Source organism: Oncorhynchus nerka, linkage group LG12 (assembly GCF_034236695.1).
Source record: "Oncorhynchus nerka isolate Pitt River linkage group LG12, Oner_Uvic_2.0, whole genome shotgun sequence".
NCBI classification, from domain to species: domain Eukaryota; kingdom Metazoa; phylum Chordata; class Actinopteri; order Salmoniformes; family Salmonidae; genus Oncorhynchus; species Oncorhynchus nerka.
In genome coordinates this window covers 51,813,187-51,839,204 of record NC_088407.1, presented here as the reverse complement: position 1 = coordinate 51,839,204, position 26,018 = coordinate 51,813,187, and the positions used below count along the sequence as shown (strand labels likewise).

Sequence of the window (26,018 nt, the reverse complement as noted above, 5' to 3'; positions counted from 1 at the left end):
GGGTGATGATTGTAATAAAGATTGTTAACCGTTTTCAATTCGGACGTCTGGTCTCTTCTTTCCCAGACTCTAACCATTTCCAGCATGCACATTCAAGTATTTAAATGGACATACGTCCATCAACACTGCTTTACATTTCAATATACCTCAACACTTGAAATAGTTCTGAGCCAACTACATCAAATATTAACTGTAGAGCCAAAATAAAGCCAATGTTCCAGTGTTTGCGGAGACTGCATTCGCGGCAAACGCTGCACGTCGGCTCAATCTGAAATCACCTTCATTTTTTATTGCAGATCTTCTGCAATACGGATTTAATCCCCCCTTTAGAGTTGTCAGACCGGGACCTCTGTGAAACTAAACTGACTGGTCAAGTGAGGAATCAGACACGAGGCTAGTTTATTTCAGTAGTGTTGGGTTTTATTCAGCCAAGTAGAGAAGACCTACAGCCCTAGGAGAACAGAACCTGTCCAACACTCGCTCAGTGAATCACAGAAGACACTGCAAAGTTGTGGGAAGGATCATCCCAGCTTTGTGTGTATGTAGTACCCAAACAACCATTTAACAAGCAGCAAGCACTACTTTGTTGATCATTCCTGAAACAGATCCTGCTAAACTATATTTGATTACAGCACACCATCGTTCAAAGGAGGAATTTCTGATCCTCTTGAAGTAAGGTAGGTTTCAGACAGTGCTTGGAAATTAAACAAGTATTGATCAGAGGAAGGACAGAAGCATCATAATGCAGTCAAGCTTTTTTTTGAGAGAAACAGGCACTCACAGGAATTAATCTACTGAGCCATGACAAACTGCACATCCATTGGCGAGTTAGAGCGGGGGCACCATTATTTAACAAGAAGGAAACTGTCTCTTTAAAAACTAGTCACAGACAAGCAGAAGGTCTTCATTATTGGGCCATGTTGCAAAGTTGAAAGGAACCCCCCCCCCCAAAAAAAAATCAGATGTTAAACACTGAAACGTAACCTTAGACCTAACCCTGATTAACTAAATGTTGCCGCTAGCCAAGTTTCACTTTGCAGCATGACCATCTAGTGATAAGTGCTGATGACATGGGGGTCAGGGGTCACACATTAGATGACAGAGAACTGGATGCCATGCTTGTTGAGACGCTCCACCAGCTTAGTTTTGGCAAAGGTTGCTCCTGGGGTGTACACACCTCCCCTAAAGAGAGAGGAGGTTGAGATAACATGCATCAGATGTAATACAATAGCCGCACAAACACTACCCTGCGTGTGTGAACTCACTTCTTGGGGAGGGCTGTGGGCTCGTTCAGGATGGTGATAGCGGCCTGTACCATGGCGATTGGCGTGGCCACGTAGCCCGCCTCTGAAACAGGGAGAGAAGCATTGTGTTAACCCCAGCGGCGGCAGATTACGTGGAGGGCTTGGACTAGTACGTTTTTGAGTGTTCAAGTACCTGGTCCTTGGACTAGTGTGCGGATCTTAGCATTGGGTCGTCCCTGGCTGGGGTCCTGTCCCTCAGTGTAACCTTCTCCGTAGAAGGCAAACTTGAAGGACGAACCCTCCATCTGAATGACACAGAAACACACCAATCACTGACTAGAAGGACCAACCATCCATCTGAGTGACACTCAAACACAGCAATCACTGGCAATTTTGCAAACAAGAGATATTCATAAAACTGTACCTGCTTTCTTGTCGGTCCATCCTTGGAGAAGAAACCAAAGGAGAAAAACTCTGGATACTAAAGACAGAGAAGAGGGGGGAAGATAGTTAGTGAGAGGTTTGAGGTTTTCATTTTGTGTGTGTGTATATATATATCAATGTGTGTGTGTATCCTTGTTCACCTTAATCAACAGGTCTTGTCCAAAGCTGAATTTGACCAGGAACCAGAACATCATCCCAGCGAATAGCATCTTGACAATGTTGGCCACACCTCCTACTCCTGCATATGCACCATACTGGACCTGGGGTCACACAAAAGGTCAAACAGGTCACAGAGGTCCATTTCTCAACTGGGTTTGGACGGGAGAGCCACATCACACTAAATGTGCGGATTGCCCAGAGAGAGAGTAAGCGAGAAAGGGGGGCTGAAGCTCATTAGCTAGAATTTGAATTGCAAGGGGGTTGGGCCCACAAGGGAGGAAATGTAGGGAAAATTGCATGGCATAGCTTCAAGAAAAGCCACTTTCAAACCTAGGGAATTCATGGCTAATTGAGGTGAAACAGTCGTTCTGCTCATAGATTATCCTCTTAAATGGAACGACATCATTTGAAACAACTAGTAATGCGGTGTACTCCATGAATGGTTCAAATCTCACCTTTCAGGTAAACATAGTTCAATTGCTGAGGTGTAGTCACTTGAACATAAGCTCAAGTACACAGTACAAATATTTTACTGTACATGACGTATTTCCTATTGAACAAAAATGTATGAATAAGGCTTGAAATGACATGTTTTCTCAATATAGTATTATCAAATTATAAAAGCACTAACTATAAGATGTAACCTTCCTCATAACTGTGAAATACATACTTGTATGTTTAGTGTTAGAGAAAATGTGCATATATTCGAAAGATTTCTCGATTAAAACATCTGCCCCCATCGCTATGAACGTCACAGAGCTGTAGCTTGGCTTCCTGAACTCGTGAGGAACTCACCTTTCATCTCATAATAATCTTGTCCATCTATGACAAACAAAGTGTTTAAAATCTATGGATTATTTTAGATGAATGGCTACAAACCGATCTCAATGTGCTATAGTGATGAAACCACTCTCCCCTGCTGTGCTACAATGTAAGGATTGCAGGCATGTGCTTTGTCAGTGGCTGTGACGCAGGGCTCAGCAAGGAGTTGATGGACAGTCGGAAAACGGAATGAAATGGTAGGAGGGACATCCCAGCTTCAAGTTGTTTCAGATTTCACATCCTATGTCACACAGGTGCAAAAAACATACTACCGTGTCTGTGGGAACCAGGGCTATCGTTCAGTCGTAACTGGTTACAGAACCACGCAGGTCCCCTAAACAGAGGACTTTACACCTAAGATTATGTATGTAGTAACTACACATTGACACAGAGCCCAAAACGGGAGGTTTAAAAAAATAAAAAAATAAACTTTGTTATTCGTACCAGAGCGTGTCTTTCTTTGACTTGAATGCCGTTGTAAACAACTGCCAACTTTCCAGGACATAGACATGTCTTACATGGGAAGAAAGCTTCAATTCTTGTTACTCTAAATGCACTGTCCAATTTACAGTAGCTATTACAGAAAAATAATACCATGCTATTGCTTGAGGATAGTGCACAACACATTTATTACAGCAACTGGTTTGATATATTCACCTCTGAAGGTAAATAATGTCCTTACATTCAGTAATCTTGCTCTGATTTGTCATCCTGAGGGTCCCAGAGATAAAGTGTAGTTTTGTTTGATAAAAATATATTTCTATATTCAAATGTAGGAACTGGGGTCTACAGTTCGACCTCACTGCTGTCTCTGGCTCCACACCCACCCCGCCCGGCCATCTAGATGTGTGAAGGTTAGTTAGTATATTTTCTGTAGGGAAGCTAATGATCCATCATGTTTGACATTCCTGGGAGTGTGTAAACATACAAAAAATGCTATTCTAATTAAAGAATGTATGTTCTCTATAGTTATGTAGTTGACGATGTATCAATTGACCAATTCGGTACAATGATTAATTTCACATTTCCACAAACTTCAAAGTGTTTCCTTTCAAATAGTATCAAGAATATGCATATCCTTGCTTCAGGTCCTGAGCTACAGGCAGTTAGATCTGGGTATGTCATTTTAGGAGGAAATTGAAACAAAAGGGTCCGATCCTAAAAACGTTTTAAAATAAATAAGGCTTACATCAACTAAATGTACTCAATTATCTCTTGTAATGAAGTTTGGAGCCAACACTATTACATTAAATACATACAAGTCATCATCCCATGCCCTAGCTGTGATGCACAATTTCAATTACAATGTCAAAAAAAAAAAAAAAAAAAAATTACAATGTCAATCACCACCTTCCGGAGACACCTGAAACCCCACCTCTTTCAGGAATACCTAGGATAGGATAAAGTAATCCTTCTCACCCCCCCCCCCCCTTAAAATATTTAGATGCACTATTGTAAAGTGGCTGTTCCACTGGATGTCTTAAGGTGAACGCACCAATTTGTAAGTCGCTCTGGATAAGAGCGTCTGCTAAATGACTTAAATGTAAATGTAAATGTAATGCACACACGGACACCCAAGATTTATTAGGCCATATCCTATTTCTCACGTTCAGACAGAGCCACATCCCACTAAAATTGCACTGTGCAAAATTGCACAAGAACACACACTGGTCTCTCGCTGTGCGTGTGTGTGTGTGTGTGTGTGTGTGTGAGAGAGAGAGAGACCTACAGGTGTTTCCTGGTGTTCCTCCAGCAGAAAGCGTTGAGATCTCTTCACCACCGAGGGGTCGGCTCCCATGAACGGAACTGCATACTGCTGAACCTCATTGCTGTAGAACAGGGCACTCCTACACACACAAACACACACACACAATGTAAAGTTAATATCAAATAAACACACGTGCAAGCGCAAACACACAACACACAGCTCCCTGTACCTGCGTTTAATCTTTGAGCCCACCACAGGTAGAGGTTTGTGTCCAAACTTCTTCCTGAGGCTCCGCAGCTTCCCGCTGTCAGCAAAACCATAGATGGCCGACTTCCATGTCCCGTCATTGATAGAACCACCCTGAGACGGAGACAGAGAGAATGGAGTTTTTTATTTATTTCACCTTTATTTAACCAGGTAAGCAAGTTGAGAACAAGTTCTCATTTACAATTGCGACCTGGCCAAGATAAAGCAAAGCAGTTCGACACATACAACGACACAGAGTTACACATGGAGTAAAACAAACATACAGTCAATAATACAGTAAAAAAAAACAAGTCTATATACAATGTGAGCAAATTAGGTGAGAAGGGAGGTAAAGGCAAAAAAGGCCATGGTGAGTAACAACAAACTTTTAAAAACGGATTCTTACAAGGATGAGGCAGGGATTACAATGATTTACTGTTTACAGGACAAATGAGGCCAGGGCAGTGTGTGGGTTTATGGGTATTGGAGTCTTACCTCAGGTCCTGTGCTGGCTGTCAGGAAGCTCTCTAGAGCTGTGAGTGTCCCTGTGATAAGAGAAGAACACAACTGTGACACACAAACACACACCCAAAGGAGAGCACACACACAAACAGCTGAAGTAAACTAACCTCAGGGAGATGTATAGATTGCAAAATAGTTGGGAAGAGATTTGCAATGTACCGATTCCATGGCACATGGTTTATGAACAGGTACGCAAAATGACGGCAGATTCAAAACATTGAATTTTTCAATTTAAAATTATGCAAAATTCTTGCAACCAAAGGGGGAGGCTTGCAAGCCGAAGAACACCATCCCAACCGTGAAGCACGGGGGTGGCAGCATCATGTTGTGGGGGTGCTTTGCTGCAGGAGGGGCTGGTGCATTTCACAAAATAGAGATAGCATCATGGGGTGGGAAATTATGTGGATATAGTGAAGCAACATCTCAAGACAACAGTCAGGAAGTTAAAAGCTTGGTTGCAAATGGGTCTTCCAAATGGACAATGACCCCAAGTATACTTCCAAGGTTGTGGCAAAATGGCTTAAGGCCAACAAAGTCAAGGTATTGGAGTGGCCATCACAAAGCCCTGACCTCAATCCTATAGAAAATTTGTGGGCAGAACTGAAAAGCGTGTGCGAGCAAAGAGGCCTACAAACCTGACTCAGTTACACCAACTCTGTCAGGAGGAATGGGCCAAAATTCACCCAACTTATTGTGGGAAGCTTGTGGAAGGCTACCTGAAACGTTTGACCCAAGTTAAATATTTAGTTTAGTTTAGTTTAGTTATATATATATACACACACACATACACAGATGAGGCTAAGGTGCATGTAAACTGTGTATATATGTACAGTTGAAGTTGGAAGTTTACATACACCTTAGCCAAATACATTTAAAATCAGTTTCACAATTCCTGACATTTAACCCTAGTAAAAATTCCCTGTCTTAGGCCAGTTAGGATCACAATAAGTTGGGTGAATTTTGGCCCATTCCACCTGACAGAGCTGGTGTAAATGAGTCAGGTTTGTAGGCCTCCCCCTTTTTCCTCCAAACATAACAATGGTAATTATCGCCAAACAGTTCTATTTTTGTTCCTTCAGACCAGAGGACATTTGCGATCTCTGACCAAAAAGTGCGATCTTTGTCCCCATGTGCAGTTGCAAACCATAGTCTGGCTTTATGGCTGTTTTGGAGCAGTGGCTTCTTCCTTGCTGAGTGGCCTTTCAGGTAACTCTGGAACTTCCTTCCCTGTGGCGGTCCTCATGAGAGCCAGTTTCATCAAATCAAATCAAATTTGATTTGTCACATACACATGGTTAGCAGATGTTAATGCGAGTGTAGCGAAATGCTTGTGCTTCTAGTTCCGACAATGCAGTGATAACCAACAAGTAATCTAACTAACAATTCCAAAACTACTGTCTTATACACAGTGTAAGGGGATAAAGAATATGTACATAAGGATATATGAATGAGTGATGGTACAGAGCAGCATACAGTAGATGGTATCGAGTACAGTATATACATATGAGATGAGAATGTAGACAAAGTAAACAAAGTGGCATAGTTAAAGTGGCTAGTGATACATGTATTACATAAGGATGCAGTCGATGATGTAGAGTACAGTATATACGTATGCATATGAGATGAATAATGTAGGGTAAGTAACATTATATAAGGTAGCATTGTTTAAAGTGGCGGTAGCATTGTTTAAAGTGCTTGATAGTTATTGCAAATGCACTTGAAGGAACTTTCAAAGTTCTTGAAATTTTCCAGATTAAGTCATGAAGGTCAGTCAAAGTAATGATGGACTGTCGTTTCTCTTTGCTTATTTGAGCTGTTCTTGCCATAATATGGACTTTGTCTTTTACCAAATAGGGCTTCTTCAGTTTACCACCCCTACTTTGTCACAACACAACTGATTGGCTCAAACGCATTAAGAAATACATTTCTCAAATGAACTTTTAACAAGGCACACCTGTTAATTGAAACGCATTCCAGGTGACTACCTCATGAAGCTGGTTGAGAGAATAACAAGAGTGTGCAAAGCTGTCATCAAAGCAAAGGGTGGCTACTTTGAAGAATCTGAAATATATTGATATTTGTTTAACACTTTTTTGGTTGCTACATGATTCCATGTGTTATTTCATAGTTTTGATGTCGTCACTATTATTCTACAATGTAGACAATAGTAAAACAAAGAAAAACCCTGGAATGAGTAGGTGTCCAAACCTTTGACTGGTCCTGTATATAAATAAATATATATGGGGGATTGGAAATGATGCATATAATTACATTGATGGAAGCTACCATCTATCTGCAATATTAAAGCTGATCTACCCCCTAAAATATTTGTATAAAAACCCTCAGGGAGAGAACACACATACACACCTTTGAACTGGTCCCTGGTGTAGAGGACTCCCATGTCTGCAGGTATGGAGTCGAAGCCACAAGCCCCCACAATGTACACTCCTTTATCAGCTGCCTGACTGTCGTAGTTCAACTGCATACTCTCTAGGAACTACACACACACACAAGTAATAGGGAACAGCATGGCATCCAGCAGGCCTCCCATTACACCTAGTGGTGTGTGTGTGTGTGTGTGTGTGTGAGAGAGATATTGCTTCCGACTATCAAGTCCTGTCAGCTCTACAGGAGTGATGTAGTGTAGGGATCAGGGTCAATTAGGGCTTGAAGCCTTGTGAGTGTTATGTTGTCCACTTACCTGGGGTTCTCCACAGATGTCAATGCAGTGTGCCCCGTTCTCCACGCATGCCTTTACCACAGGTTCGCCCCAGAACCTGTACTACACACAAACACATAAACAAAACCCCCTCACCAAGGTGCTTGTGTCACTACAGTATCATTTCTACTCCAATATAATTTCTTTATATATTTTGTATGAAGGCCTTTAGAAGTCATTATGATTTCATGTCATGTTCAATGTCTGGTCACTGCTGGACCATGCAACTGTGTGTTACACTCACAGCTATCGCTTTTCTCTCGACTGGCTAATCTAGCATGAACCGAATACAGTTCTCGGTTCGGCTTTCCTTCCAAACCTCCCCTGAAACGCTCTGGTGCCCCCCTGGGGAGGCGCACCTAGGGCTGTGGCGGTCATGACATTCTGTCAGCCGGTTATCGTCATGCAAGAGACTGCCAGTCTCACGGTAATTGACCATTAATTAACATGAACAAGTTTAACATCTCCAGGCATACAAGCCACTGATGCACGCCTTTGGAACATCTACATTTTAACATTAATTTGCACTGAACAAAAATATGAATACAACATTTAATGTGCTGAAATAAAAGATCCCAGAAATGTTCCATATACACAAAAAGCTTATTCCTCTTAAATTTTGTGCACAAATTTGTTTACATCCCTGTGGGTGAGTATTTTATCCTTTGTCAAGATAATCCATCCACCTGACAGGTGTGGAATATCAAGAAGCTGATTAAACACCATGATCTGCCTCCAGCATCGTTTTAGAGAATTTAGCAGTACGTCCAACCGGACTCACAACCTCAGACCATGTGTAACCACGCCAGCCCAGGTCCTCCAAATTCGACATCTTCACCTGCGGGATCATTTTAGGAGGGGGGAGGGGGGTGCTGAGGATTATTTCTGTCTGTATTGAAGCCCTTTTGTTGAGAAAAACTCATTCTGATTGGCTGGCCTGACTCTACAGTGGGTGGGTCTATTCCCTATGGCTGCACCATAGATTAGGGCCTAATTGATTTATTTAAATGGACTGATTTCCTTATATGAACTGTAACTCAGAAAAATCTTTGAAATTGGTGTATTATACAAAGATATTAAAACGCAACATAGGCTGCTGAGGTTTTATAGTGGAGCTGTGCATAATATGAGCAAATGAGAAAGAATATATAAACACTTAGTTCACTCCACGCATCAACCACTGAGAAGCATACTCGCTGCGCAACAGGTCATTTTCCGCCCAAACTCTGTAAACCATGGGCTCGCCAAGCCTGCTTCTGAAGCTACCCAGCGCTTAATTTAAGAAACCAAATTAAATCTGTAAAAAAAACATTGATAGTAACAGGGTTTCACTAAAATGTTGACAGCCCCTCTGCACGCTCGATACATTAATAAAGGAGAGAGAGAGGAGGAGGTGGATATTCATGCTGGATCAGATATTTTGTATAGCTGAAAAAGTAATGGGTCACCCAATTAATTATGAAAATGTTAAATTAAATACAAATTCCCTGTAGGCTAAATGTAAGCCGCCCTGCACAATCAATAAACTAACAGCATCGCCTAGGGCTATACGTTATCTCCCATACTCATGGATATACATTTTGGGAGCAATAGCAAAAGGCAACCTGTCCATCCAGTATGCATAATAACAGTCCACACTCAAATGCCATTACTTGAATTTTGGAGTATAGGCTAGACCAATTATGTACCAAAGACATCTTAAATCAGTTTTGTTTGATGTTTTTCTGCCATGCCTAATATGTGGTAGGCTATGTATTGTAGAACAGCACCATCATCATTTTAATTCAGTTTTTCTTCTGGGGTGAGGGCTCATAAACCTATGTATAAGCTCTAATATGCGTACGAAAGCGTCAATTTCATTGTGTTAGGCTTTGAAACAACATCCACAACCATGTCAACCTGCTGTTGAAATTCTTTCTATAAATGATCAAATCCTCTCAGATCTGTGCATAGGGTCCAGGGGTCCATTTGGGATTGGGACCTGTCTGTTCTGAACAATACATTTCTATCTGAACTTTGTGTAACGTTGCACCTTCCTGAACACGCCCCAGGATGTGTTTGAAGAAGGTAGGGAGTAGACAGAGAGGCTGAGGTGATGATCAGACATGACAACAGTGCCCCCTACTGGTGGAGATGGGAATATACACTTTGCACTTCACTTCATGCAGAGTTCTGTGGTGAAGCTGTGTATCACAATGACAGGGATTCTACCACACCCAGTCACACCTGACAGCCCTGTAATGGCTGTGTGTGTGTGTGTGTGTGTGTGTACACAAGGTGCACTGGTGATAGCCATCATCATCTTCATTGCAGGTGTTTCACAAGCTGTGAGGTTATGGCCTTACTGCTATCAGGCCACTATCTGCAACCGCATGGCACAACAGGAGAGCAGAGTGGTGATCAGGTCTGATATCAAGACAGTCTTAGATACGAACATAACGGTAGATGAGAGCAGACCGGTGATCAGATCTGATATAACTTATGACAGACTCATTGTGTCTCTGCAGTACTTACACAGTGTGTATGTCTACAGTATTTACCAGATGTCTGTGGGTGTGTGTGACTGCTGTAGTGAATCTCCACAGTCAGCTCTGCTACCCAACCCAAACCCGGCGTTTTTTCGTCAATAACTAAACGTACTGGTAGGGCTCGGGTATCATTAAATTGATCACTAACATTTTGAAGCCGAGCCATTTGCACAGTGGGGCGGCAGGTAGCCTAATGTTTAGAGCATTGGGCCAGTAACCGAAAGGTTGTTGGATCGAATCCCCGAGCTGACAACGTAAAAATCTGTCGTTCTGTCCCTGAACAAGGAAGTTAACCCACTGTTCCCCGGAAGGCCGTTATTGTAAATAAGAATGTTCTTAACTGACTAGTGAAATAAAGTTCAAATTAAATATATAAAAACAGTCATATCTGCTTCAACCTCGTCAAATATAAGACAGGAGAGATTATTTCACAGAAAATAAAAATGTTCCTTGAGTTTTGTCGGAGTTTAGTGACGAAAACTATTTAACAGTTCACTGCTCTCTAGGGTTGGGCAGTATCCAGATTACCATATCGTCATACCGTCCTTCATGCCTTTTGGGCATTCATTACCAGAACGCTAACAAAATTAGCATTTCTATGGAGGCTGCTAGCTAAATATGTGAACGAGAACAAACAAAAATAAAACTAATTGCAAAGACAGGCAATCCAGCTCATAACGTTGTACATGTATAACTAGGTGCTACAGAACGTCAATTTTGGTGAGTTTGGATATTTACAAGCGAATGTGAACTAGAGAAATTGAGCAAATGAACAAAGTTGACACATGCTTGTCTGAAGGAAAAACAGTAATGGCTCTGGAGCAGCATGTGTACACGCTGTGTCTGTGTGGAGCCTGGAGTCGCTAGGGCAACGGGCCTGCCTGCTCTGCTCAGAAAAGATGGGGGAGGAGCAGACAGGCAAAGAACAAAGAGGAGAAAAAAAAGGAAATCAAAAGATAACAGCTGTACAGATAACTCATCCAAAGGGCTTTGACTTCCTAAACACGGCAGAACGCTAACAAAATATAATGCACCATCACCTTATTAATTTCAGCCACTTTAGATGAACTACTATAGTAAATACATTTTTAAGAAATATGTTGCTGCGTTTTGTAAAAGCATATCTAAAATGCTTTCTGTTGACATTTCTGCTCTTCATCAGACTAATTGTGTGCTTAAGTTGCACTTCTCCACTCAGATGAGATATCATGAACGGGCATTCTAAACTCAGCAAAAAAACTAAACAAAAAAATCCCTTTTTCAGGACCCTGTCTTCCAAGGATAATTCGTAAAAATCCAAATAACTTCACATATCTTCATTGTAAAGGGTTTAAACACGGTTTCCCATGCTTGTTCAATGAACCATAAACAATTAATAAACATGCACCTGTGGAACGGTCATTAAGACACTAACAGCTTACAGACGGTAGGCAATTAAAGTCACAGTTATGAAAACTTAGCACATTAAAGAGGCCTTTCTACTGACTCTGAAAAACACCAAAAGAAAGATGCCCAGGGTCCCTGCTCATCTGCGTGAATGTGCTTTATGCATGCTGCAAAGAGGCATGAGGACTGCAGATGTGGCCAGGGCAATAAATTGTAATGTCTGTACTGTGAGACACCTAAGACAGCGCTACAGTGAGATAGGACGGACAGCTGATCGCCCTTGCAGTGGCAGACCACGTGTAACAACACCTGCACAGGATCGGTACATCCGAACATCACACCTGCGGGACTGGTACAGGATGGCAACTGCCGCCTGAGTTACACCAGGAATGCACAATCCCTCCATCAGTGCTCAGACTGTCCTCAATAGGCTGAGAGAGGCTGGACTGAGGGCTTGAATGCCAGTTGTAAGGCAGGTCCTCACCAGACATCACCGGCAACAACGTCACCTATGGGCACAAACCCACCGTCGCTGGACCAGACAGGACTGGCAAAAAGTGCTCTTCACTGGGTAGTCGCGGTTTTGTCTCACCAGGGATGATGGTCAGATTCGCGTTTATCGTTGAAGGAATGAGCGTTACACTGTACTCTGGAGTGGGTTCGATTTGCAGGTGGAGGGTCTGTCATGGTCTGGGGCGGTGTGTTGCAGCATCATCGGACTGAGCTTGTTGTCATTACAGACAATCTCAATGCTGTGTGGTACAGGTAGACATCCTCCTCCCTCTTGTGGTACCTTTCCTGCAGGCTCAACCTGACATGACCCTCCAGCATGACAATGCCACCAGCCATACTGCTCGTTCTGTGCGTGATTTCCTGCAAGACAGGAATGTCAGTGTTCTGCCATGGCCAGTGAAGAGCCCGGATCTCAATCCCATTGAGCACATCTGGGACTTGTTGGATCCTCCCAGAAATGCCCAGGAACTTGCAGGTGCCTTGGTGGAAGAGTAGGGTAACATCTCACAGCAAGAATTGGCAAATCTGGTGCAGTCCATGAGAAGGACATGCACTGCTGTACTTAATGCAGCTGGTGGCCACACCAGATACTGACTGTTACTTTTGATTTTGACCCACCCTTTGTTCAGGGAAACATTCAAGTCTGTGGAACTTGTTCAGTTTATGTCTCAGTTGTTGAATTGTATGTTCATACAAATATTTACATGTTATGTTGGCTGAAAATAAAACGCAGTTGACAGTGAGAGGACGTTTCTTTTTTTCCTGAGTTTATAAAACAGACAGCACTCCCGACTTTTGTAGAGGTAGCCAGCCTACTTTTTTTCTGCTAAAATGCAAGATCAACTTTAAAACCTGTTGCTTCTACTCGGGACGCTTGCGTCCCAACTAGAGCTCTGGAAATGCAAATGCGCTACGCTAAATGCTAATAGTATTAGTTAAAACTCAAAAGTTCATTAAAATACACATGCAGGGTATCGAATTAAAGCTACACTCGTTGTGAATCCAGGCAACAAGTCAGATTTTTAAAATGCTTTTCGGCGAAAGCATGAGAAGCTATTATCTGATAGCATGTAACACCCCAAAAGACCCACAGGGGACGTAAACAAAATAATTAGCATTTCGGCGTTACACAAACCGCACAATAAAATAGAAAACATTCATTACCTTTCACCATCTTATTTGTTGGCACTCCTAGATGTCCCATAAACACTATTTGGGTCTTTATTTCGATTAAATCGGTCCATATAAAGCCTAGATATCGTTATATGTAGACTGTGTGATAAACGAAAAAAACATTGTTTCAAAACGTAACGTCATTTTTTTAAAATTCAAAAAGTCGACGATAAACTTTCACAAAACACTTCGAAATACGTTTGTAATGCAACTTTAGGTATTAGTAAACGTTAATAAGCGATAAAATTCATCAGGAGGCGATGTAAAGATCATTAGCTGTCCGTCTGGAAAAATGTCCGGCTAGAAACTCAACGAAAATATCCGGTCCTAGACCAAAGGAGATACGGTGCCCTGCATGTGTTTGACCAAGAAAAAACTTGAAGGGAAATGACAAGACTCTAGACACCGTGTGGAAGCTGTAGGTACTGCAACCTCAGTCAATTAATTGTGGTTCACCTTTATCAATGGGTTCAAGTAGCGCATGGATATATTTTCCCATTTTCAGTGATCAGTTTTTCCTGTGCTTTTCGATGTAAATGCCGTTCTGGTAAAGCCACAGCAGTGATTTAACCAGTTTTATAAACGTCTGAGTGTTTTCTATCCACACAGACTAAGCAAATGCATATACTATATTCCTGGCATGAGTAGCAGGGCGCTGAAATGTTTGCCTGATTTTTAACAGAATGTTCAAAAAAGTAGAGGGTCGACTTAAGAGGTTAAAAGCTACAATATGTACATTTTTAGGCGACCTGACCAAATTCACATTAAAAAAAAGTGAGTTTAAAAATGAATCTGACGTCCTCATTGGAAGCAAGTCTAAGAAATGGTAGATCTGTTCAATGTGCGCTATTTCTATGCTGCCCGTTCTTAAGTTTAGCTTTGGGTCTTTTACGTTCAGTTTTGTACACCAGCTTAAAATACAACATTTGGTTATGGGAAATATATTTCACAGCTGTTAGATAGTACAATGATTCTCTACACAATGATTGCTTTTTTTTGTCACAATCTGAAATTAAGGCAAACTACTAGAATTTTAGCAACCAGGAAATGGCTGAGCGGTTTCTGCATATTGCATCTTTAAGCAAAACAATAGGAAATGTAGCTGGCTACATTGTTTCTATGATAAGCATTAGAAATATGTCGTCCATGTATTGTTTTTCAAAAAATACTTAGGTAAATTAGCTTACAATGAAAAAGCTGTGTGGCTGCCATCTAAATAGCTTTGCACTTTGTCATCTGATGAAAATGAAGCTATTTCCTGCAGAATGTGTTTTCTGTGAAGGAAAATGCTACTGCACAAGTTGACTGCAGGGATTTACTTAAAAAGCAGCTATTGAGCAGGGCAGTCAAGAGGAGTTGTTGCTATGGATACGTGTGCTAACTAGCTAGCGCCATGAGCATAGTGCATGCAGAGCGAGATGCCTGTAGCAGGGAGCGAATGACTGACAGAGGAGCAGTTAATGGATTTACTAAAGAAGGAAGTTATCTGACTTCAGGCAGGGCTTTAAATTGGGAAGAAGCAATCGGGCCTAGGTAGGGTAGGGCCTGAATGTCACAGGCATGGGTAGGGCTCGGGTTTAAACTGCATGCCCGTGGAGGGCTCTACAGTCAGTACTTACAGGCCCCACACAGTTGAGAACAATGATAGCCTGTTTGCACATGGCAGACAGAGTCAGGCTCTTCCACATCAGCCACGATGACCTCCACCGCAGACTGACTAATCTAGTTTGTCCCGAATACAGTTTGTTTTGGCTCTCCTTTCACACCTACCTTGAAACTCTGGTGCCCCTCCGGGGAGGCATGCCATATTTTGAAAACCTCTGATATAATGAATATGGTGAAACTTTCACCTAGTCTGTCAGAGGGAAAGGTGGAGCTATTACCATATTGATTGCCCTGTGAAAGCCTCTCAGATCTGTGCATAGGGTCCAGGGGTCCATTTGGGATTTAGACCTGTCCGTTCTGAACAATACATTTCTATAGAAACGTCGTCTAACGTCGCACCCTCCTTATTTTATTTATTTATAAGCAACACAAAACAAACACATACAAACGACTACATCATACAAACATCACACCCTCTCAAGCCCACACTACCATCGCCTTCATATAACTTTCTGTCGCATGGCCTCAAACTGCATGATTTGTTTTCTCTCTATCGCCCACGTGCTAACATTTTTTAGACAATAAAGCATTTGACCTTTCCATTATGTGAAAGACGGAGGATTGGCTGATTTCCAGTTTGAGTATACTTTTTTTGAAAGATAAATTTACAAGAAGAGTATTGTCCAACCCATTAGATATCTCACTGCACCCTCATGTGCCATGTCTTGAAATAGACTAATTAAAAGTATATTTACATTACAATATCTATCTCTGACACCCATCTTTCCAACTCCGCACATAACTTTAGAATTTTGTAGCATTCCCAGAAGGCATGAATTGTTGAGTCATTAGTAGTTTTACACTTCAGACATGACTTGTGACATTGTACTCTCCTGAACACACCCCAGGAGACAGTTGAAAGTGTTTGAAGAAGGTAAGGAGTCGACAGAGAGAGGATGCAGCAACTGTAGCCCGCAATTCGGGGCATTCCTGCATATGCAGGAAACCCTCTTTATACTTATAATATTAAGCTATGACTCCAGTAGATACAGTGGGGCAAAAAGTATTTAGTCAGCCACCAATTGTGCAAGTTCTCCCACTTAAAAAGATGAGAGGCCTGTAATTTTCATCATAGGTACACTTCAACTATGACAGACAAAATGAGACAAATCCAGAAAATCACATTGTAGGATTTTTAATATATTTATTTGCAAATTATGGTGGAAAATAAGTATTTGGTCACCTACAAACAAGCAAGATGTCTGGCTCTCACAGACCTGTAACTACTTCTTTAAGAGGCTCCTCTGTCCTCCACTCATTACCTGTATTAATGGCACCTGTTTGAACTTGTTATCAGTATAAAAGACCTGTCCACAACCTCAAACAGTCACACTCCAAACTCCACTATGGCCAAGACCAAAGAGCTGTCAAAGGACACCAGAAACAAAATTGTAGACCTGCACCAGGCTGGGAATCTGCAATAGGTAAGCAGCTTGGTTTGAAGAAATCAACTGTGGGAGGAATTATTTGGAAATGGAAGACATACAAGACCACTGATAATCTCCCTCGAGCTGGGGCTCCACGCAAGATCTCACCCCGTGGGGTCAAAATGATCACAAGAACGGAGCTGGGACCAAAGTAACAAAGCCTACCATCCGTAACACACTACGCCGCCAGGGACTCAAATCCTGCAGTGCCAGACGTACTGGCTTAAGCAGGGGGACACATGTCCAGGCCCGTCTGAAGTTTGCTAGAGAGCATTTGGATGATCCAGAAGAAGATTGGGAGAATGTCATATGGTCAGATGAAACCAAAATATAACTTTTTGGTAAAAACTTGTCGTGTTTGGAGGACAAAGAATGCTGAGTTGCATCCAAAGAACACCATACCTACTGTGAAGCATGGCGGTGGAAACATCATGATTTGGGGCTGTTTTTCTACAAAGGGACCAGGACGACTGATCCGTGTAAAGGAAAGAATGAATGGGGCCATGTATCATGAGATTTTGAGTGAAAACCTCCTTCCATCAGCAAGGGCATTGACGATGAAACGTGGCTGGGTCTTTCAGCATGACAATGATCCCAAACACACCGCCCGGGCAACGAAGGAGTGGCTTCGTAAGAAGCATTTCAAGGTCCTGGAGTGGCCTTGCCAGTCTCCAGATCTCAACCCCATCGAACATCTTTGGAGGGAGTTGAAAGTCCGTGTTGCCCAGCAACAGCCCCAAAACATCACTGCTCTAGAGGAGATCTGCATTGAGGAATGGGCCAAAATACCAGCAACAGTGTGTGATAACCTTGTGATAACTTACAGAAAACGTTTGACCTCTGTCATTGCCAAAGGGTATATAACAAAGTATTGAGAAACTTTTGTTATTGACCAAATACTTATTTTCGACCATAATTTGCAAATAAATTCATTAAAAATCCTACAATGTGATTTTCTGGATTTTTTTTCTCATTTTGTCTGTCATAGTTGAAGTGTACCTATGATGAACATTACAGGCCTCTCATCTTTTTAAGTGGGAGAACTTGCACAATTGGTGGCTGACTAAATACTTTTTTTGCCCCACTGTACATGGGAGGCAAAGGGCGCTCCAGTACAGTAAATGGTGGTAATGCACCCTAACATTGGACACCAACCCCATAAACCCCACAGAAGAAAAGGTGGGGGAGACAATGGTAGATAGCTATATCTAGTACACACCAGTAGAGTGTCCTTTGCTGTAATGGATGTGTGTGTGTGTGTACAAGGTGCACTGGTGATAGCCATCATCATCATTGCAGGTGTTTCACAAGCTGTGAGGTTATGGCCTTACTGCTATCAGGCCACTATCTGCAGCCCCATGGCACAACAGGAGAGCAAGAGTGGTAATCAGGTCTGATATCAAAACAGTCTTATATACGAACACAACGGCAGAGGCAGCATATGAAATATTGCTTACTTATGACAGACTCATTGTGTCTTCGCAGTGCTTACACAGTGTGTGTGTCTACAGTATTTAAAATGTGTGTGTGTGTTGCATCTCCACAGTCAGTACTTACTGGACCCACACAGTTGAGAACAATGACAGCCTGTTTGCACATGGCAGCCAGAGAGTCAGGCTCTCCCACATCAGCCACGATGACCTCCACTGCAGTCCTCAGCTCCGGCTTACCTAATAACATAGCAGAGGACTCAGTCATTCCACCTTTATATTATAAACATCTACTTACCAATACACCTCGTTATGTGTTTAACTAAATCCCTGAGGACTTGTCACGGACCAACACCACCACCACCACCACTGGGCCAACAGCGTCTCTACTTCTTAAGGCGGCTGAAGAGATTCAGCATTGCCACCCCGGGTCCTCTCCAAATACTACCACTGCACCATCGACACCGTCCTGACTGGTTGCGTCATGGCCTGGTACGGGAACAGCTCCGTCCACGACCACAAGGCCCTCCAGCGGGTGGTGAAGATGGCCCAGTACATCACTGGGAACGTGCTCCCACCCATCCAGGACATCTACTGGAAACGGTGCCTGCGGAAGGCCTGCAGCATCATCAAAGACCCCACACACCCCAGCCACAAGCTGTTTACTCCCTTACCGTCAGGCAGACTGTATCAGAGCATGATGACTGATGCCAACAGGCTCAGAGACAGTTACTATCTACAAGCCATCAGACTGTATCAGAGCATGAGGTCTGATACCAACAGGCTCAGAGACAGTTACTATCTACAAGCAATCAGATTGCTGAACATGTTCACTGGACTGAGCACCTGTTCTGACTCTCCACACCTTAGCACACAAAGCACTCACTCACACATGCAATTGCTGCTACCAGACTCTTATGATTGATTGCTAAATGCTTCCTCAAAACATGCAAATAAAAATTAATTGTGCCTTCCTGTATTATACTGTTGGATTCGACATTTTGAACATTGAGATATTAAATAAATGATAGGAAAGAGGCATAGAATCAAAGGAGAAAGAGACTGGACCTCTGTAGAAAGACAGATAGCTGTGGAATGTGTTGGGGGACAGGAGCAGAGCACCGTGTTGATACAGGGGAGACAGATGGACATCTGTGGATTAGATGAAGGAGGGGCTGAGGTCAGGGGGCGAGGACAGATTCCCTTAAGGGAGTAATAAGGGTTTGGTATCCCTGTTACCCTCTTTCTTCATAAGATGTAAGGATTGGAGAGAAGGCGTGTCTTAAGTAGGATGTATGTAACTGTGATGGAGAGAAATGTTTTTGGTGTCTGAAAACAGCTGTACAGAACCTTTGGGAAGGATTAAACTTGGTTAAAGCTTCTCTAGCGTCCGTGAGTTATTTACTCTGAAAAATAAGAACCTAACAATACTTATGCTAAAATGTTTATTCTATTCTACTGAGCCATTTACTTCATGTTCCTATTCTTATCTTTTATTATTTCTTACTGTTGCTGCATTGTCAGGAAGGAACCTGCCAGTCAGAATGTCGTTGGACGGTGTATACTATGTGTATCCTGTACATACAACTAATACAACTTGAATATTTACCTAACTATGATGATACATGAACAACCTGGTTTAAAAAGCCCAGTGACCAAAGAGTTTGTCAGACCCCTGAACTGAATTCTGTATGTGTAGCCTATGTGTGTGATCTGTGTGCACATAGCCTATCCTTTAGCTTGGGGGGAAACAGACATTGCTATCCGTGTTCCCCAAGCCTCCGTGTCACTGTTGCCTTCAAATGTAGACCAGATAAAAGATCTAAGTACTAAAAGCTGCTATATTTGTATTCTGGTTCAATAAAGTACATTTGAGGAGCATCAACAAGACACCGTTTGTTCTCTTTTCTGTGCTGCTTTGTCGGGCCGGGACAACGCCTATATCGCAATATTTTTTCCACGGCAGAAATGAGAACACGAAGCCGCCCAAACTCCTTTGTCCTTTAAAAACCTGCTGTATGTAAAATACTGTATTACAAGAGAATGCTGGTTTACAACATTCCTAAAGAAGCTATATTTCGCTTTAAGTCTTGTTTCCTTGCCACAGCACCAATGAGTATAGCGATACTGCTATCGTCCCGGCCCCACAATGCTTTGCATCAGCCCCCTGAATAAGTTAACATGTTATAATGCACATGGCACATTAGCCCCTGTAGCTCATGACTAAACATGGACTGTTGGAAGTTAGGCACACGTTGAACTCTGTGCCGTAGCCATAACAGAGAGGAAAACACTGCCCTATTGAAACCTCAATGATGGAGGCAAAACATGGGCCATAGGAGGATGAATGGCTATCAAATAAGTCATATTGTACACACATGACAAAGTACACTTCGTGTCTCTTGCATATCCTAAACAAGCTCTCTAACATACCTGCTAATGTATTATATTTAGAAGATATCGCCTAACCCATGACAATTGTGTCTGAAATGTCTGGCCATGTGATGGGAGGCATGTAGACTGTCACTGTTGGGCAGGGTAACCATTGAGAGGCCAGGGGGTGGGTTTGTATAGAGGCTATTGCGCTGCAGGGGCATGTTCAAACAGCTGTTGGTGAGGGCTATCCCGGGAGGGCAGAAGGAACAAAGCACAACTCCATTCTCCCTGATGCCAACCCCAGCAGAATCTAGGCTATCCCTTTTCTAGCAAGCCAACCACTCTCCGATTTAAAATGAATACTGAATGTATTGAGCGCTGCAACTTTGTAGAGTGTGAGATATCTGGTCTGACAACATATTCCCAGCTACCACAACAACTACTACTGACAGACATTCCTTATGTCTGTGCAATTGAGATGTATACTTCTTTTTTTTCTGCAAGCCCATGGCAGTAAGCGCAATGCAAGTGCAGAAGATCCTTGGTCAAAACACTTGGTTGTACAATAACTGATACAACACAGTGAGTGACTAGGTTTTAAATTAGTCCAGGTGAGTGTCCTGTCTGGCATGACACACAGTAAACTCAGTGTAGACACGACGACACCGAGCTGTCAAGAAAGCTTCCTTGAATCCCCCTGGAAAATCCGATTACAATGCACAATGGTGTCAATCGACTAACTAGACCAAAGGTCATCACTGGTTAATCTCTCGTGGACAGTGTAAACATATTTACGGGAAACTTTAGATCTGAGTTAACTGGGATTACTCTCTAGTTAGCATCCAGCGTGACCAAATTAAAATGTGTAATATAAATTGTATTAGCTAGTTTAGGGCAATGTCAATGAAGCCAGTCTGATGATGATGCTCGGTCGCCAGACTTTGAGCGCACTGATTAAGATATGAATTCTAAAGACCTTATTGTCCCTAGAATTTCTAAGCAAACAGCTGGAGGAAGGGCTTTCTCCTATAGAGCTCAATTTTTATGAAATGGTCTGCCTATCCTTGTGAGAGACGCAGACTCAGTCTCTTAAGTCCTTACTGAAAACTCATCTCTTCAATAGGTCCTATGATTGAGTGTGGTCTGGCCCAGGGGTGCGAAGGTGAACGGCAAGGCACAGGAACGACGAACTGCCCTTGCTGTCTCTGTCTGTCTGGCTGGCTCCCTTCTCTCCACTGGGATTCTCTGCCTCTGACCCTATTACAGGGGCTGAGTCACTGGCTTACTGGTGCTCTTCCATGCCGTCCCTAGGAGGGGTGCGTCACTTAAGTGGGTTGAGTCACCGACGTGACCTTTCTTTTCCGGTTTTGCTTTCCCCCCCTCGGGGCGGAGGGGCTATACTCAGCCTTGTCTCAGGGTAGTAAATTGGTGGTCTGTTGATATCCCTCCAGTGGTGCGAGGGCTGTGCTTTGGCAAAGTGGGTGGGGTTATATCCTACTTGGTTGGCCCTGTCCGGGGGTATCGTCGGACGGGGCCACAGTGTCCCCCGACACACCCGTCTCAGTCTCCAGTATCTATGCTGCAATAGTCTATGTGCAGGGGGGCTAGGGTAAGTGTTACATATTGTGGAATTATCCTGTCTTATCTGGTGTCCTGTGTGAATTTAAGTATACTCCCTCTAATTCTTTCTCCCTCCCCTCCTGGAGGACTGGAGCCCTAGGATCATGCCTCATGACTACTTGGCCTGATGACTCCTGGCTGTCCCCAGTCCACCTGGTCATGCTGCTGCTTCAGTTTCAACTGTTCTGCCTGCGGCTAGGGAACCCTGACCTGTTCACTGGACATGCTACCTTGTCCCAGACCTGCTGTTTTCCACTCTCTACCGCACCTGCTATCTCGACCTCTGAATGCTCGGCTATGAAAAGCCAAATGACATTTACTCCGGAGGTACTGACCTGTTGCACCCACAACCACTGTGATTATTATTTGACCCTGCTGGTCATCTATGAACGTTTGAACACTTTGAAGAACAATCTGGCCTTAAATGGCCATGTACTCTTATAATCTACAACCAGCCCAGGCCACCCCTCAGAGCCTGGTTCCTCTCTATGTTTCTTCCTAGGCTCCTGCCTTTCTAGGTAGTGTTTCCTAGCCAACGTGCTTCTACACCTGCATTGCTTGCTGTTTGGCTGGGTTTTAGGCTGGGTTTCTGCATAGCACTTTGTGACATCTGCTGATGTAAAAAGGGCTTTATAAATACATTTGATTGATACGTACCGAGGGTTCCGGCGGCCTGCTCTAGAACTTTGTCCAGTTTCTGTCTGCTTCTCCCAGCCACAGCCCATTTCAGCGTCCCATTCGGCCCCTCCGATACGTTCCTGGCCACCTCTTCAACCACAAACTGCCCGGTGAAACCCGAAGCACCAAAAATAACAATGTGATAGGGTCTGCTAGAGGAGGTATCCACCTTCGCCATAGTTACAACTAGTTATACTCAGGGAAACACAACGACGAGAGAGGGTATGGGAATGAGCGAAATGCAAGGAGCGTGCTAATATAAATGACAGATAGCAAAGCTGTCACTTCCGTAGTCTGATGATGATGCTCGGTCGTCGGACTTTGACCGCACTGATAAAGATATGAAACCTAAACACCGCTGATGCAAATGGTCTGCATGCACAAACAAAGCGTTTTATTGACGTTAGTTTAAATACAGCTTTTTGTATTTGTTACCAACATGTTATTTGATGTCATTAACATATTAAATGACATAACCAATTGAAACGCTGATATCTGAAAAGTAGGTGTGGTTGTAAACGTTTTGGTTTACAATTGGATGTCTATGCTGTCAATCTGTCTTTATTTTGAATCATCGCTTGATAGCGCGGGAGTTCGATTAATCTCGCCCGGGCGCCCGTGTAGGCGTGTTTTGCTCCGGATGAAAGTTGGATGCATTCCATTTGGAACCAGGCTGCCTCCTGGGCAATAGTCAGGTGCGCCCTCTGTCAGACGGAGAAGTCGGCTCAAAAAAAGTCATGTAATTAAGCAGGTGTAGTAATGAGGGACAGTTGCTTTTGTGGCACAGTTGATGACGTGCAGGTCTACATACCAGTAGGTTCAGGGTCGACTGACAAGCTAACAGCTCCCCCTGCCTGTTTCATTCGACCTACACTATGATCAGAGCCGGCTGCAGACAATGATCAGCAGGTGGAAATCTTGATGCTCTATATAATTATATAACATATATTCAAGGAATTGTCCACCAAGTTTCTGTGCCAATGCACCACAACCAATTAACTAAACAGACTTCGGCACTTCAACATCATGGTTTGCTTTTTCAACACCACAATCTGCACAATTTGGATGCTGGAATTATATTTTGGATGAAAGTGAGCAAGTAGCCTAATCAGATAAAAACATTGTGACTGGTTGTGTTTAAGCCACATATACAAGGTATATAAAATATATACAGTGGGACATAAATGTGAATATTGTTTTTATGCAGATTTTTGAATATTCGCTTGAAAATCTGGCGCCAATTGGATGGAAACCTAGCCAATGACAAATACCGCTAGTTTCGAAATCAACAAGGGTCAAGAAATGCATGCTCAATCAATCTGTGAGTTATTTTACACTGGCCCGAGTTGAACCGGGTAAAAGCCTGTCAAGTCATCGGGTGAACGTGGGGAAGGAGGAGCGCCCTTCTGAATCGAAAAGTCATCTGTGCCTCTCGTTCCTTTTGTTACAAGGCAGCATGATGCATCGTCCGGAAACATACAACATCTCTTTTCCATGAAATAAATCTTTGCATTTTATAAATCGTTTTCATTGAGAAGGCAGATAAAGAGTTTTTATCAAAAGCAACCACTTTTGCATGGGAAAACAGAATACTACTTTACGCTTAATTATGTCACTTTTGTTTTGAGACGTCTGACAAGAGCAGGGCACCTGGCTCATGGTCAATGTTATCCGGAATCCTTGGGACGTCCTTACCCTATTGAAGGTGTAAAATGGTTAAAGTAAGGGTTAGGTATAATATACACTGAACAAAAATATGAACGCAACATGCAAATTGTTGGTCCCATGTTTCATGAGCTGAAATAAAAGATCCCAGAAATCTTCCATATGCACAAAAAGATTATTTCGCTCAAATTCTGTGCACAAATGTGTTAACATCCCTGTAAGATTGCATTTCTCCTTTGCCAAGATAATCCATGCACCTGACAGTTGTGGCATATCAAGAAACTGATTAAACAGCATGATCATTATACAGGTGCACCTTGTGCTAAGGCCACTCTAAAGTATGCAGTTTTGTCATGCAACACAATGCCACAGATGTCTCAAGTTTTGAGAGAGTGTGCAGTTGGCATGCTGATTGAAGGAATATCCACCAGAGCTGTTGCCAGAGAATTGCATGTTCTTTTCTCTACCATAAGCCGCCTCCAACTCCGTTTTAGAGAACTTGGCATTACATCCAATCAGCCTCACAACCGCAGATCATGTTTATGCAGTGGCGATTTTAGCATGTAAATCTTGGTGGGGCAAACAAAATAAGTGGGATGCATGCCAGCAAAGCCACACAACAATATACAACACTAAACAATACATTGATTGCACTATAACGGTGACAAACGGTGCCCACAAACTGTTAGGGCCTACGTAAAGCTGTCCCAAAAGAAGTCCAACATATTACCACTGCTACACCTGGCTATCAGCGGAGCCTTGTCTGGCAGTGAAACAGTTCATTCAGCCTCATTTACTGCCTTTAAAAAAACAGAGCTGATATGTCTGACTTGTTTAAACAAATATGAGTTCTAATGACAATTGAGATGTTCAAACTATGACATAAGCAGACGACAAGCGCATACGAGGCAATCCGTAATTTAAATTAAGACATTAATGAGCGAGCTAGGATTGATGTAGTTAATATAACTATTTTGTTTAGCACTTTTGAAATGTACCATCGACAGAATTCAGAACATGGGCCGTTCTTACAGTGTTCTCCCTGTACACCAAGTCAGAAGTGTAGGATAAATAAAGGGGGCATATAAATAATGAAAGCTCTAACAATATTCAATGATTACATTTCTCTAAAACAGGTTATAGTTCTGAGTTAACAGTTGTTTTGAGCGTGGCACAAATCATGTTTCATTGACAGCATAGCCAATAATTAATGTTTATCATTTTATCTGTGGCCAATTATCTTGAGCCTTCTTAGATGGGTACTTCTAATGTAACTCTATGGCAGCACCCAAGGGGCTAGAATTCTCTAGCTCTACCCTTAGACTTGGCGGTGACGTAGTGTCCCCATGAGCGATAGAACACTAAGCCAATCACGGTGCAACGCTCCGTATTTTCTGCTGGCTTGCACCACAGAAAGCACTGAGCTAGGCTAGGCTGAAACACCTGCATTTTGGAGCTGCCTTACTCAAGAAAACAAAAAATAGACCATGTTTGTATTAATTTAATGATATATATATATATATGTACATGGTTTATAACTGATATGTGACACATATTAATGCCAAAATAACATGCAAAACAGGCAAGTCCAAAATAACCTTTATTTAATTGATTTATTTTTGCTAAAAATGTGGACCTTCCCGGAATGGTTTGCTGATGTCAACATTGAACATTGTGAACAGAGTGCCCCATG

General features: G+C 42.6%; 1 protein-coding gene across 1 annotated transcript; it reads right to left on the bottom strand.

The window, feature by feature from the left end:
- Positions 1-398: 398 nt before the first annotated feature.
- Positions 399-23,055, bottom strand: LOC115138344 (saccharopine dehydrogenase-like oxidoreductase). The gene is made up of 12 exons (XM_029675112.2): positions 22,640-23,055; positions 18,114-18,226; positions 7,847-7,927; positions 7,513-7,642; positions 5,119-5,168; positions 4,607-4,737; positions 4,399-4,516; positions 1,829-1,948; positions 1,669-1,725; positions 1,438-1,549; positions 1,266-1,347; positions 399-1,182 (listed from the first exon to the last, which is right to left on the bottom strand). Exons 1-12 carry the CDS (start codon positions 22,836-22,838, stop codon positions 1,092-1,094), a joined length of 1,284 nt encoding a protein of 427 aa, XP_029530972.1. The 5' UTR covers positions 22,839-23,055; the 3' UTR covers positions 399-1,091.
- Between the last annotated feature and the right edge of the window lie 2,963 nt (positions 23,056-26,018).